The 14,906-nt window shown below is 42.0% G+C and overlaps 1 protein-coding gene across 3 annotated transcripts in view; it reads right to left on the reverse strand.

The window, feature by feature from the left end:
* farp1 (FERM, RhoGEF (ARHGEF) and pleckstrin domain protein 1 (chondrocyte-derived)) overlaps positions 1–14,906 on the reverse strand; it is a 47,440-nt gene that overhangs the window by 20,149 nt on the left and 12,385 nt on the right. For all 3 annotated transcript variants that reach the window (XM_041032043.1, XM_041032042.1, XM_041032041.1), the window contains exons 3-6: positions 4,215–4,319; positions 3,208–3,250; positions 2,809–2,887; positions 475–572 (exon numbers count right to left, since the gene is read on the reverse strand). In XM_041032043.1, coding sequence (XP_040887977.1) covers positions 475–572; positions 2,809–2,887; positions 3,208–3,250; positions 4,215–4,319 — 325 coding nt within the window. The remainder of the gene's footprint in view (positions 1–474; positions 573–2,808; positions 2,888–3,207; positions 3,251–4,214; positions 4,320–14,906) is intronic.

Raw genomic sequence — 14,906 nt, forward strand, 5'->3', positions numbered from 1 at the left:
CAGTCATGAAGTGAAGCATTTAGGCTTTTAGACAGCCCATTTTCAACATGGAAAACATAGCACTGCTGTTAAAGTGACGGCTTTTTGCTATTCAGGCCTAGGTGTCCATTATGGATTCATCCAGACATGGCGGGACATTTACAGAAAGAGCCACAACCCCCACGTGATATTTGGCACCTGGTGCTCAAAAGGAAGTGGCGAGTTAAAAAGCAGTGACAGGAAGGAGGAAGCAAGTTTTTCTGTTCTCTTACAAGCTGCATCAGTGATTGATTTCAAACGTTTTGAAGCCTTAATTGATGATCTGCTGCCTCTTTTATTATGTCTGACTGGATATCATATCACATTTATGTAACGCATGCGTGAGAGGGACTTTTTCATTAGATTCTGTCCCAGTAAGGGACTACATTTCTCATTTAGTTTGCAACTCCTGCCGCACAGCACTGGTACACATGTGCCTGTATGTGTTGCACTTACACTGAATTATGTGGGAGACCATGAGAGCAGCGCTGGTGTCATTACAGATGAGACGACCACAGGCAAGGTCACGTTTTATCTGCAGGGCAAACAGATACCTACAGGGAGGAGAGTGTGAGAAGGAGACGAGGAGGAAAGCGAGGAGGTAAAAAAGGGGTCATTAGGTTAATGCACACTCTATAAACTCAGCAGCTTATAATGCTGAAAGCAATTCCATTACCATCAAACTCTTGGCATTTATACACACAAACACACGGCTGATACATTGCATCTACTGACTTCAAACTGAGCCCTAATTGAGAAAATGCCCTTTCCTGTTAATCATTATACAGTCTGCTACTTATAAGGTGATCTGGACCTCATAAGCAGAGGCACACATGTTGCCAGGTCATGACGCTGCATTTTAATCGAGAAACAGCCGAGACAGCACCGTAACGTAGAGCGCAGAGCGTGTGTTAGTGTGGAGACAGCATTAAAGCAGCTGATCAAACTCGGCTATCAGTTCAAAGAGAATAACACACTGATTCAGAGCACACATGCTCCATAAAGTCTGCTAATAATTTGTATTGCATTATTTTTCAGTGTATTTTTTTTGATGTTCATTTTCGGGTAACGATGAAGGAAAGAGTGAAAGAATGTGAGTGCTTTTAAACCCTGGGCTCGTCTGATTCACCAACTCTCTGCTGACTGTGTAAAGACAACAGTGGACTGGCTGCCTGAGGTACACATTCAGATGGCATCCACGTGTGTGTGTGTATGATTAATGGTCCGCAGCAGCTTTTTAATTCAACCTTTTTATAACTGCACGATTACCTCGCTAATAAAGTTAATGAGGCTTTGGCGAGTTTCGGTATTGTTCTATTTTAGCCTCGAGGGAAAGAACGGCAATTTTACTATTTAAGAACGCCACGCGAAGTTAGTGTGAAATTCCAGCTCATATACTGTAATGGAGAATGCAACCTCACTGTGCTTCATAAATATTATCAACATGAGAAAGGTGAATAACACAGCAGCAAAATAAAATGATTCATCTTTCTAATCTCTGTTTAACTGGATTAAACCTAACCTCCATCATACTGCAGCGACAGCGACTGGCCAGTGTCCCATTTTAATAAAAGCCTAATGACAGCCTGATATATCTTCAAACAAATCTCTCCTCTGTCTGTCCATCTACATTTTTGGTCTGTATGTACCCACATTATCCATCAAAGGAAACACTGACAACACTGAAACACTGTGAAAGCCAAACAAAGGGGGGGAAAAGGCTGTGTGCCCACTTCCTGTTTAACGCTGGACTCAGCTGGCACACTGCAAGACACTGTGAGATCAGTGGAATAAACAGGCAGCTGAGAGGCCGAACAACGTCAATGGAAAATATTTACGGAATTCTGAACTGGTGATGATTTTCTGTTTTTGAGATTTCAGTGTTTTTGGGGTGAAATGCTAAATCTGCGGACTTCTCTTTGGATATAGCTCTAACACAGAAAATCAAAAATCTACAGAAATCTTCCTTCGCAAGAGATCCCCTCACAGATGAGAGGCACAGTGAGAACTTCCTGCTTTGCTCTTGTCTCCAAGTCTGAGCTCGAGGGAACGGCAGCGCCATGGGAAAATGTGGCAGGTCAAATCATTCTCCTATTTATGTTTTGGTTATGTGATGGAGAACGGAGTTCCACTGTAGAACTCCTGATTTAGCTTAGACAGCACTGTTTGTGTTAAACAGCGCAGTCGACACTGATGAGCAAAGTCAGACTAAACAAAACAAAGAGGCAGACAAGATGGTCGCTGATAATTCACACTTTCTAAACAAGGAGGTGAAAAGAACTGAGGCAATAGGTGGGAATGTGAACATTTGTCCTTTGTAATATAATCTTTGCAAAAATATACTTCTTCAGAAGAAGCTGACTTTCTGAGATGACTTGAAGATTAAAATACGTCTCTAAGAGAGAAACAAACTTTAGTCTTTTTTCAGTAAAACCACTTGTTTCCCAAAAGTGGTCAGAGCATTCATCTCCTCACAACTGGTTTGAAACAACAAATGTTTTCATGAGCCTGGTTCCCAGATGACAGACTAAAATTTTTTGTATGGGTCCGGAAAAGGCAGAAAAAAGTTAGATGTTGTGGCATGTGGATATAAATGTGTTAGAAATGGTTGTAAGGAGGCCTCTGCCTTATGTTCAGATAGAGCTGTAAAACATAAATGTCTTTTAAAAAATCCTCCTCAAGGACTAAAAAACCGTCCGGCCAGACAGAAAACCAATAGCATAACAACAAGTCTTTAATTAAAGAAGTTCTTCTTCAGAAAGGTGTGGCTTCTGTGTCGAGAAGACCTACCGACTCAGCTCCTCCATGAGCTGTGTGTGGTCAGGAGGGAAGAACTTCACCACAAAACGAAGGATGGTGTTTTTAGGCCCTGAAGGATGGAAATGACGGGATACGGTTAAGAGAGAAGTAAAGATGCAGGAAAGAGGCAAAAATCTTTTTACCACCGCTGTCGTGTTATATATTCTCATATAATCATGTCTAGTGTCTGATTTACAAAGATTTGAGTCCACCTGTATGTGACATTTACTAAATGACTGTAATTTCCAAGGCTTGACTGCACAGACCTTCAAATTCAAGACTTTTTTATCTGTTTTGAAAATGAGTGGTGTGACTTATTTTGAATGGCAGGTTTATGCTCTTGGTCATTTCGAAAGTTGAAAGACGAGACAGAATCTGTGAGTTACTTACGTCTGATCTGTTTCAGCGTCGGCTTCAGCAGATCCAGCCACACCTGTGGAGGACAGAGACAAGCTTTACGACCACTGCGGTGTATTAAAGGCTGACTGCTGAGGATCTTCTCACTACACTGCAGTGGCCCTACTGTAAAAAGTTGGTAGCCAACAAACACAAACAAGACAGGAAACACTCAAATACTCATCAGTATCTACTTGTTGTGTAGCTTCATGTATTTGCGTGTTTGGACAATGGTGTCATTATTTCTTCTGCATTACATCATTTGTTCCCTGCTCCGCTTCAAAACTGTTCCTATGCCCGAGGCACCGAAATGTACAGCGAGTGTCTGCATTTGTATGTGCATACTGATGAACGAGTCCGTCCATCTGTGAGCTACAGACTTGACTGCTGTTCTCCAGCTATGTTTTCCTTTATTACTCGCTTCTTCACACACTGATGGAGACTCTACCGGCAGCCTGAACGGCAGTAGAGACAATAGTGTCTGCAAACTACACACACAACCCCCCAAGGCATTTAAACCCAGTGTGGAGATTATTATTACAACCAGCTGCTCCTTCATGAAACAGGTAGAAAAACTGAGTCCAGGTGAAAGCTGTGATGCCTTAAATCCACATAGATGTAGATGAATTGAAGACAGGAGAAAATAATTTTTTGCAGTCTCTATGTGGTACATGAAGCACTTCCCGTACATGTGACTAATCACAATCTTTGAGTGCACTCGTGATTTAAGCTAAAGTTAACTTGTGGGAAAGGGAATGTGGTTTTAAACCAGACAACAAACAAGTAAATATTCTGTTAAATGTTTCCCTTTAGGTTGTAATTACAAGCAAAGGCAGTGGAGTATTTACTATTTGTTATTTGACTTTTGTAAATAAGATCACAAAAACAGTTTGGAAGAAAAAAGGGTCTTTTGTAGACTTTGAGAGCAAAAATATATTATATGGTTTGCACATCGTCTATGGTAATAAATACCACTGAGTCTTTCAGTGTGTATGTCTTACCGTCATCTTCCGCTGGTCCTGGTACTCCAGTCCAAAGTAGTCTCCCTCTGTCAGGTTGAGATGGGCACAAACCAGGTCAAACAGCACTTTGCCAGGGGAACGTTGCTGGAAGAGAAGAAGACACGTGTAAAAACACTGATTAGATTAAAATAAAGAAGTGATTTAACCTAGTTTCCATGTTTGTCACCTGCCTTTCCTTAAAAACTGCTTTCAAAAAGAAACTGTCAGAGTCAAGAGAGTGGGGAAATCCTGATGCTGCTTTCTCTAACAAGCCTCCCTTCATTTAACAAGCTGCTGACCTTTGACCCTGATGTGAGGTCTAGGCTTCAGGTTTGGGTCTAATGAATCGCTGGAGGCCCAGGCTCAGCTGGAAGTGTTCAGAGACAACCACCATGCCCCAGGAAAAGTGTGTGTGCACCTCAATACACTAGTGTCAGCTGTGCTCTGGTTAATAACGTAGCTATATCCAATGCTGCTGCGTTTGCACGGATACCATTGTTTTCTCTGGATTCATTCAGCAGCATCAAGCAATCTCCTCTCCAGAATCTGGGATTTCTTTGATTCCATCAGCGAGCACAGGGACCAAGAGTGGAGCCAAGCCCGGCGCAGACATGGCAGCAAACCCAGAATTAGCACAGAACAATTTTCCCCAAGGCGGTTCAAGCTAAACGGTACCACCCTGTCAGTGTGCAGAGCTTTTTATTATACATTCAGTGAGTCTGATGAGGCTCTAGTCGGGTTAATATGTGGTTATGAAAACATGCATTCCAACCTTTGACACGCACATACCGGCAAAAACAGATAAAGACTTTATCAGCAGAGCTGAGATTGAGAGCTGCGCTGTAATCATGAAAAAAATTCACACTTCACTTGCAGACAAAACGTAAGACTGTATGATCAGGACAGATAGGTGTTGGTGCGTGTTCATGTGCCTCTGTGCATCGTATTATGAAATATTGTGACTATAGTTTGGTTTTATTGTGTCCTGAACATGAACCTGAGCAAAAAGTACCAAATGAAATAAAATAAAACAAAACAAAACAAACTATAAATCACATACGTATGCACACATTATGTATAAAATATAACTTATTTCCACTGTGGACTTAAGAATTCTGTTTTGTTGCAGAGTTTCCTATGAAGCCTTTTATTGTGACTCCACTGCAGGTGACACTGAGGAATTTGAGCAGTCAGATTCAGTCTTATCCAAGTATAGTTATAGTCCATTGTCCAGCAGCCATGAGCTTAATTCCACTGGTTAAAACTGGCAAAGTGCCTGTTAGTGCAGGATCCAAGCAGGACGGAGGATAGAACTACACAATAGGCGGCACAGAGTGGAGAGAGTGCTGAGAAGAAAAATGAAGAGCAGAGGAATCAGAGCAGTAAAGGCCAGGGTGTGAGCCAAGTCTGTCACCATCTGGCTACCGTATGCGTGTGTGAGTGTGTGTGTGTCCATCTGTTTCTGTGCGGTCAAACTGTCTGTAGGGACACACCCACATACTGTACTCACTCGCCCACACACACACACACACACTTATACACACACTCACGCTACACAGGCCTCTGGAAACAGCACTGATAACTGACCATGGCGTGAATGACAACCTGAGGAACTTCCTGTGTATATGTTTGTTAAGACAGGGAGACTGGGAGCTTGACTGACAGATGCCGCTGCCGTGAACAAAGTTCAAGGATGTTTAGAATTTGGATGAAATCCAGTTATTGGGTAATCTTGGTTTAAGGGCAGTTAAGAGAGGAGAGGAGAAGAGGAAGTGGGAGAACAGGTTGGAACAGAATCCTGTAAACAGCCCGGCTCAAAAGATGGGAAAAGAGAGAGAGAGAAGAAACCAAGAAATCAATCGTTTAATGTGGTTCATTAACAAAAACTTGGAAACTCCCATAAAAAATGTCCAACTTCTACAACACGGAGTCCAGTTTTCCGCCGTGTGAAAGAAAGTTGGGCAAGAGGAGGAGACACAGGGGCTTTATAGTGCGACCCAAAAAACACACAGCACACGCTGAGACAGAGAGGAGAGCGAGATGTGAAGTACGTGAAGTATGCTGGCAGAAATTTAGACTTTACAGAAAAGAGGAAAATTAGGACAGAATAAGAAAGATCTGTTCCGTTTTCTTAAACTGAGAATTTAACAAAATAATCAGGCAAACTTGTGACAAACTCAGACTTTCATTTTCAAAGTAACTCTTGCAGAACAAGTGAAGTGAAATCCAGGGAGAAAAGAGAACTAGAAACGCACACTTCTGTTTATTTCTAGTCCATATCACCCATTTCCCTGTCTTCTTGTCAACAGTGTTATATGTCAACCACATTTTTGAACAGCAAAGGAGGAGAATACCAAGTATGTTTCAGGCAAAAGCAATTTCCTTCAATATCAGCAAAACCTTCTCCAATAACTAGAGTAAGCCTGTGTGCATGCATCAGGGAGATATCCCATATCACATTCGAGTAATGTAAGACACTGGAATGCAGAGGGGAATGTCACTGAGGTAATGATGGGGAGATCTTTAAATATCAAAACCAGTTATAATAACAAAGGCTTCCCGAACTTGTCACTGTATCTCCTTACAGTTGTGTGCGAGGATTAAAAAACCTTCGCTCTTTTTTCTGTGAAATAAAAACAGCAAACTGGCAGTCAGCAGAGAAAGGCAAAATCTAAATTTAACCCAAACTGTGTGGAACTTGTGCGAAGAGAAGCTCTAATGAAATGGTGAGAGCAGAAGTGACTGAGAGTGAGGAAAGATGGATCCCGACCCGACTTAAACCTGATAGGTGCGGTCAGATTCAGCTCATTTCAGGCACCGAAGCAAATCTCTAAAAACAACATTCAGTAGCTGGACAAACCCAATGAGTGTGGTAAACAGAGAGACGAAAGAAGCATTTTTAGAAGCAAATTTTAGAACTGTATGTAAAGAGAGTCCAGAAAATGAAACTTTTAAAGCCTGATAGTATTTTATGGGCGGGTGGTTAATTTAAATTAGCAGTGCTTCACTTTCATTACATGGTTTCAGTGGTGAGAAAGGAAATGAGAGCGAGAGAGGTGAGATGATGTGAAACAAAACACCCAGAACTGATGTTTACCAGCCAGAACACACACACACACACGGCTCAAAATACAGTTTAAACACTGGAGGATCAGCAGAGCCTTTCAGTAAGAGGTACACTTCCCTGTCATCAGAGATCAGGTCCTTCAGCTTCCAGTCTGACCACTTAGTTTTTAATCCCCTCCGTCAGCCATGGCCAAAACACTGCAGTCTTCTAATGTGATCTCCAGACTTTAGGAGGCTTCAGCTTCACCTGGCTAATAGGGTGAAGCCATCTTTATGCCTCTGTCACACACTGCACTGCACAAATGCATCTTCCAAAGGTTTTAATTCCACATCAGACTGCGTGACCTTATATTTGGACTGGATTTCTGAAAGTATGTGATTGACAGAGTTTGTGCCGTGTGCTCGGGCTGTAAACTTTTCAACTACATTTTTTAATGCACCTATAGTCCCAGCCAAGATTTCTACTCCCCCCTCATGCAACTCCAGTGTTAACACATTCAGTAAACAGTGGTGCATACGTGGAGCAGATGCTGCTTTACTAAATGAAAGTGGCCCTTAAAATGGAACAGTCCAGCCTGTTCTCATGGTCTGATCTTGGCAACAGTTCCGGCAGAGGAAATGGACACCCGGCTGAGGTCAAACACGATATATATAGGTTTTTGTTTTTAATGAAAAGGGAGAATAAAAATAGCTTGATGTCAGTCATACTGGGGGAAGAGGTCGGGAAAGTGAGGATGTTAATGACATAGCACCTCAGCGAAATCTCTTCTACAAGTTTTACATTTTGACAGTCTTAAAATAACTGGCGCATGTGTGCGCTGAAATCTTTCAGCTGAACGGAGCAGACTCGGCCCCGTGCAGCACAGACTGGGCTCCTTTCAGTTCAAATCACAATCGCTTCATTCAGCAGCTTCCATCAATGAGCCTTTCTTAGTCAGCCAATGACACACACTTGCAGACACTCACTTACACACAGAGACAGATATGTTGGCGCGTGATTTTCGTCTTATCTAACTGTGGAGTGGTGCTTTACAAATCCAGACATATTAAGTGCTTTCTCTGTTGCACGTGCATACGGTGAAACATTCACTGGCACGTGTGCTCGCATGCAGACACAAAATAAAGAGCCTGAAAAAAAATACAGCTGAAGTCAGATTTTCCTGCTTCAGCTCCAGACAGTAAAAGCAACCTGCAAGAGGCCAAGGTCGCATCCTTAAAGGCCGTGTCCAGTTTCACACAGCTGTCCTTTTGGGCCTTACACCAACATGGCTCTTCTGTTTTTAAGATAATTAGAAGGCTAGTAGGTCTTGCGCTGAGCCTTAACAACCGACTGTCCATCAGTGAACTGTGCTGGAATCTGGCTTCAAGCCTGGCAACCATCATCCAAACATTCAAGCCAAAAGAACTTCTTAGAGGACGAGTGGAGACTTAAGAAGTCATCAAAATAGCTCCAGACATGGGAGAGGGAGCAAAAAGCAGAACTGCAGTTTGCTCTGCATCTTTTCAGCGATTCCTTCCAACAGTTCAGCTGTTATAATCCAGTGTTCTCGTTTATAACAAAGCTAATGAGGAAAACACAACACATTTTTACTGATGGGACAGTGCAGGGCAGCAGAATTACTGGTTATTTTTCCAGCAAGTGAGAGTCACAAAAAAAAAGGCTAATAAAAGAGAAAGGCCCGTTTGCAGCTGTGGCAACTGCTTCCTTTCTCTGTTTACCTTTCATAAAATGACTCATGTCCTTTTTTTTGCAGCAAACAAGACTCAAATTATAGTGGTGGCTCTGAGACAAAATGCATGCTAGGGGGTTGTGTGTCACAACTAAGTATAAAAATATCCATTATGGTCAGCTGGCAGGTTGACTGGCGGTGGGTCCCACACAGTGAGTGTTTCTGGTTTCTGTTACTGACAATGAACAAGGCTGGAGACGCCTGTGTCAGCGAAAAGAAGAAAAAGCTCAAACTGACATGAAATGTACCAAACTGCTCCAAAGACAGGTGCTGAAAATTTGCCTGCTTCGTCTTAGAAATTCAGGAAGATGTGGCCTTGTTTCTATGTCTCTTTCTCTCTTTGGATTCCCTTTGCACTCACTCTGTCCCTTGTCTAGTGTCCAGCCTCCAGTTAGGCTCTCTGCCTATCAGGGACACTTGCCAGTAAGTTGTCAGCAAGTCTGGTTACTCATCAGACTGTCTTTCTGCCAAACCCACCCTCACTGTTACCCAGAAAAACCATCAGCCAGTAAAAACAGACACACAAAAAAAATAAATAAATGTTTTATATCAAAATAAATGCTCTCTCTCTTCTACCATCCAGTCTCTTCTTGACCCTTGAGGCCTATCGCAAAGAAAACCTACATATATTTCACTGCACTTCTCTTTATTCTTGTTACTGTTTCTCTGTGGCCAAAGCTCCCTTCACGTGAGATGAACAGTTAATGAAAATGCATAAATTATTGGAAGAAACCTCTCTCCCAAGAAAGTCAGTGGTTCGTAAAATTGTCACGGCAGTAGTCTCTCTGTGAGCGTAACTATTCTCTCAAAATCCATGTCAGTTTGCCATTTACTGTGTAAAAGTAGATATATTTTACCTATTAATTATTTTGTTTATCTTCCAATATTTTCCTTCCCTCTCCCTTTCTTCAGATCCTGTCTTCCCCTGCAATCCATGGCCAAGTTAAATAGTCTCACCATCTGTGGTGGTGTGCTGAGGGTTTACAGAGAGTCCCTCAGCGTCACTGATGCAAGTGACCTGTGAAATCCAAGAAAACATGAATGGACATGACATTTGTAGTATTCAAACCTGGGGCTGTGATGATTTAGATTCGGGCGTCTCATTTAAAATTTTATGAATAAGGTCATCAACTCCAAAAACTACAGACTCAGCAAGGGAATTCAGTATCGAGACTTATCAAGTTTTCAATCTTACTGTACTGACAGAGATTTTTTTTCCCCAGAATAAAATCATTGTTCCACACATGCAAGAAACAAAAGAAAATGTCTTGAAGCAAACTGGTGTGAAGTAAGGGGATGTTTGAAAGGTACTGCTCTTTAGTCCTGGTCTGGTCTGCAGCACTCTGACTAATGTCAACAAGGATAGAAACCAGATGGGTGAGACTGATGATAAGAACTCTCCATGGGGGAAAAGACAGGAAAAAAAACACCTCAAAGCTGTTCAGTTTCTTCCCTCAGTCCCCTGCTATGAATTCCAGCAGGGTTTTTTTTCAGCACAGCTCTTTGTTGCGGGTGTTTGGAGAAGAGTGTGATGTTATTGCTTTGAGATTTTACTTTCAAACTGTACCCTTAATGAATGTTTTTTTTTGCCTGTCAATTTAGCAGCAAAGGCCTAAATATCTACCTTTGTAGAAAATAAAAATACTAAATAATACTAAAAAATACTAAAATGAAATGAAGGAAATCCATCAGGCAAACTGCACACTTTAAAACAAACGTCAGAAGTATGAGATAAAAGAAAGAAATACATGAAGACAAAAAGAGAAAAAGAAAGAAAGAGATAGCTACACACAGCTCAGAGAGAGAAGCAGGGAATCACCTGAATGTTAACTAAACCCCTGTCTGAGTGTGGGTGTATGCACCAAGCAGTAATTTGAGCTGTAAATCTGTATATGTTTTTTTTTATGCTCAAACGTATCATGAAAATATGAAGGCTTCATACCATGAACATGCTATATCCTGCAGCTGAACGTCAGGTCAGTGGGCCAAAAATCAACAGAGAGGACACAGATCGAGTTACAGCAACATGCAGTACAACACAACTACAGACATGCCAGCATTTTATCCTATCTCCACACCAGCTACACACAGACACAAGAACAGTAGTCCATAAAATCTGGTTTAGTTGTGTCATGTTAAAGTAATTGTCAGGGTGCCTAAAGCAACGGCATCGCTTCTCAAATGAGAAGACAAATGACAAAGGTCCCCAGCTGTTGTTCTTCATCCCCACTGTGCACTGTACACCAGTTAACCCAGCAACTGCTCAGCTCATGTCAGAGAAAGGAAAATGTCAATGAGGCTTCCCTGCAGCTTGTTAGTGTTGGCTAATGCACCATCTTGAATGATGAACATTTGAAGTGTGACTTCCTTTCAGAACGACTCCCTCTAATACATCCACTGCTTGAACCAAATCATGGACAGCGGTGTGAACTTAAACCTCTACCTTTTTTTTTTGTAAATGTACTACACTCAATATCACCCCGGCACAGGGCTAAAGAATGCCACTGGCCTGGACAGTGCAATTTCCCTTCAAGGAAAAAGAGAGAAATAAAAAAATACCACTGAACAGCAGGACAGCTGGGCGAGGCTTCGTCCTTCCTCGACTGTCCACCAATCGCATTCTTTTGTTAAGATTAGGTTAAACGGCTTAACCTACTGGCAAGACGTCACGGCCAGCCCCTCCATGCTGCCAGAAGGGAAGGGACGGACAGACACAGAGACAGACACACATATGCCTAACTGGACTGTTGAATAAACAGCATGTTGGCAAACTACCTGCCAGCAATGCACAGTGGGAAATCAAACTAGCAGCACCCCTGATGTGGTATGATGAAAATGCCTACAGGCTGCTATGAAGACAACGGTGTGTCTAAGTGTGTGTGTGTGTGTGTGTGTGCGTGCAGGTTATGGCTCACAGCACACTTGAGGCAGACAATTAAATTGAGCAGCAGAAGGGAATACATGCACAATGTTGTACCATTAAAAAAAAAGCAATTAGTGTCTCGTGTAGGACGGTGGTGGGTACGTTTGTACTGCGCCTCGTGCAGTAATGAGGTCTGTAAATCTCGCAACAGGGCTTCTTTGTTTCCTAAAAGCCTCAGGAGCTCCATCGAGAAGCAGAATGATAAAACGAAAGCCGTCGACCAAATAGTACAAGCTTTTATCCAAAGTGTCTTTTAGTATATCACGGTAAAAATCACACGCCTACTCTGCTGTAGCTGAGTCAAACCTCAACACACAGACATGATACACATATTTTTAGATTCAGAGTGACTTATACTTTCTAACAATATCTCCAATTATCAATATCTCTGTTATCTCCAGTGTCCATCGCATATAAATAGAAACACATCTGCTTGGAGATCATAAAACAAAGATGCTCCTTACAGAACTCGCCTGACAATCATCATGTTTCTAGGTTCAGTGCCAAACTAACCCAGTGATAGTCCTCTGAACAACCATGGGTACATAGCTAATGTGGCATACCTTTAATGGTGCCAATTTGCCAAAATGTAAACAAACATAGGTTAAAACACCGGGGCCTCTAATGGTTGACAATGCAGATGAAGACTACTTGTAAGTAGTAAAATCCCCTAAAACCACATTTTCTTAACTTCACCCACAAACAGCTCAGCAGCATCGTTAATGGTGTGTATACGTTTGTTAAAGGCATTTTGAGGAGCTTTACCCCGTTTAACCCCACAGCAAAGAACCAGCCATTAAAAGCAAGTCACAGATGCCGAAGCTTGGCATGCGTTTTCGTTTGTGTGTGTGTGTCTGTGCACGTGTTGCTGCAACAGATGATTTACAATGAAAAAAAGGGTGCGGAAACACAACTGAATAATTAAACTATGCCTGTGGTAAACACATTTGTGTGAGGCTACACAGATGATTTACAAGTAAGGCACCATACGTTAATGATACCACAGCCCAAATATCGTCAGTGTGATTAAAACTGAAAATCACAGTGACATTAAAGCATGTCAGCCAGCACACACATTACCATAAACACCAATTTTCATGAGTAAATCAATCTCTTACAGAGATTTTGTAGCCATTCGGCTTCAAATGAAATGCTCCCAAACAGAACTGATAAGCTGAAATGCACCAAATTGATCATTCAAGACAAATGATTCAAATAAATCAATCACAGCCAAAGCCAGCTGAGTGGTGACAATGATTCATCAGGGGACGCAATACTGGAAATTCCCAATCGAGGATGTAAAGTAACAGTCCCCTCAGAAACGAATTATGATGGAATTATCTTTAAACACGGCAAGAATGATGAGATTTAAGGATGAGAAAATAATTTCACAGTGAGAGGAGCATGAATTGTGACAGAAAGATGGAAGAAGAGTGACAATAAAAGTGAGAAAAAGTGAGAAAAAGAACAGGAAGGTGGAGAGAGGCGAAAATCAAAACTACTTTTTCTCCCCAAACATCACATTTCAGCCTACATTCCTTTGCTAGTTTCTCAGAGAACCAAACGGCTGGAGACCCAGGGACACAGCAGGGGAGACGCCATTGAATTCCACTGAGGCTTCTGGAAAACATCCAAACGGAGACGAGGAGGGGAGCGAGGGAAGAGATTAAGAAACACTTCACCTATTGAAAGAAAACCTAACGCTGCCTGCTCACTCACACACTCACTCAACAATGTCTCAAGACTAAGGAGCGAGGTTACAGAGCCTGGTCCAGATCTGTGACAGAGATTGAGCGAGGTAGCTCTGTGGCCTTAGAAAGGTTTAATAAGGAGCCGTGGTTAACAGCAAAGGGGAAGAAATCTCATTTAGGATATTGGAGCTGACACTTAGGGGTTTAATCTGGTTGCTAAACTCTTGGTAAAGTCCACTTGTGCATTTCATTTCAAATCTAAAGCCCTGATTCCCAGACAAAGGACAATGGACTCTGATGTTGAGGAACTGCTTAAGTCCAGTTCAACATTTCATTCTCCAAACAGCGACATGCCAAGTGTGTGGACGCTGGGCTTAGTCCTTCAAACTACAGCCCAGCCTTAAGAAAGGAAAACAAAAAAAAAATTGTAAAGAGGTTCTGACATGAAAAATAGTGAGCTGATTTGCTTGAATTACTTTTATTTGATTCTATAATAGGTGATGTGTTCCTGGGGAGACGTCGACCACTCCCTCCCCACAAGCACAATCTACTTTACCGGTGACTTTATCACCAATGCAGAGGGAAAACCCTGACACAAGCTAACTATTCTCCTCCATCATCGAGGGAAGATTTACAGCAGCAGAGACAGCTGGAACGAGGAGCCACACAACCTAATAACTCTACCCACATCGCTCTGTCAAGCTCACACCAGAGAAAGAAAAGTAAGAGGTTTATTTTAGTTACCTTTTGAGTGACATTCTGTGCACTCAGCTCTTGCCTAAATGCCTCGCTCTTAACAAATTAGGTTATAGTTTCCAGGTAGAGGAAGAGAGGGAAAATCAAAAGTCAAGCCTCATTTTGGAGCAAAATTGATCTGATTAGGAAAAACAGCACTGCTGCCTGAAGCTGACTGCTGAGTCCAACAGCAACATGCAACACGAAATACAGCGCACAGCCTCTATTTTTTAACCTCAGCCACATTCATTTTTCAAATACAACAGGAGATCCAAATGAGTTCTGGCTTCCTGCCAGGGAGTCTGGTAGTGATGATAAACCTACCAGCGAGCACATGATGTTAATTTTCCATTGTGTTTAAAACAACAATACTGAGGTATGACCATGCCAAACTGGAATAGCAGTTGTGATGACAAGCAGGCTGAGATATTATTATAACATGTTAAGCATCAAAGCACCACAACTCCTATCAAATGCAGGAAATAATTAATATCCCACTTGTAGGAATGGAATGACAAGACAAACTTGTAAAAACAACAGAGCAAAT

The sequence above is a fragment of the Toxotes jaculatrix genome, chromosome 24 (genome assembly GCF_017976425.1).
Source record: "Toxotes jaculatrix isolate fToxJac2 chromosome 24, fToxJac2.pri, whole genome shotgun sequence".
In the NCBI taxonomy this organism is placed as follows: Eukaryota; Metazoa; Chordata; class Actinopteri; family Toxotidae; genus Toxotes; species Toxotes jaculatrix.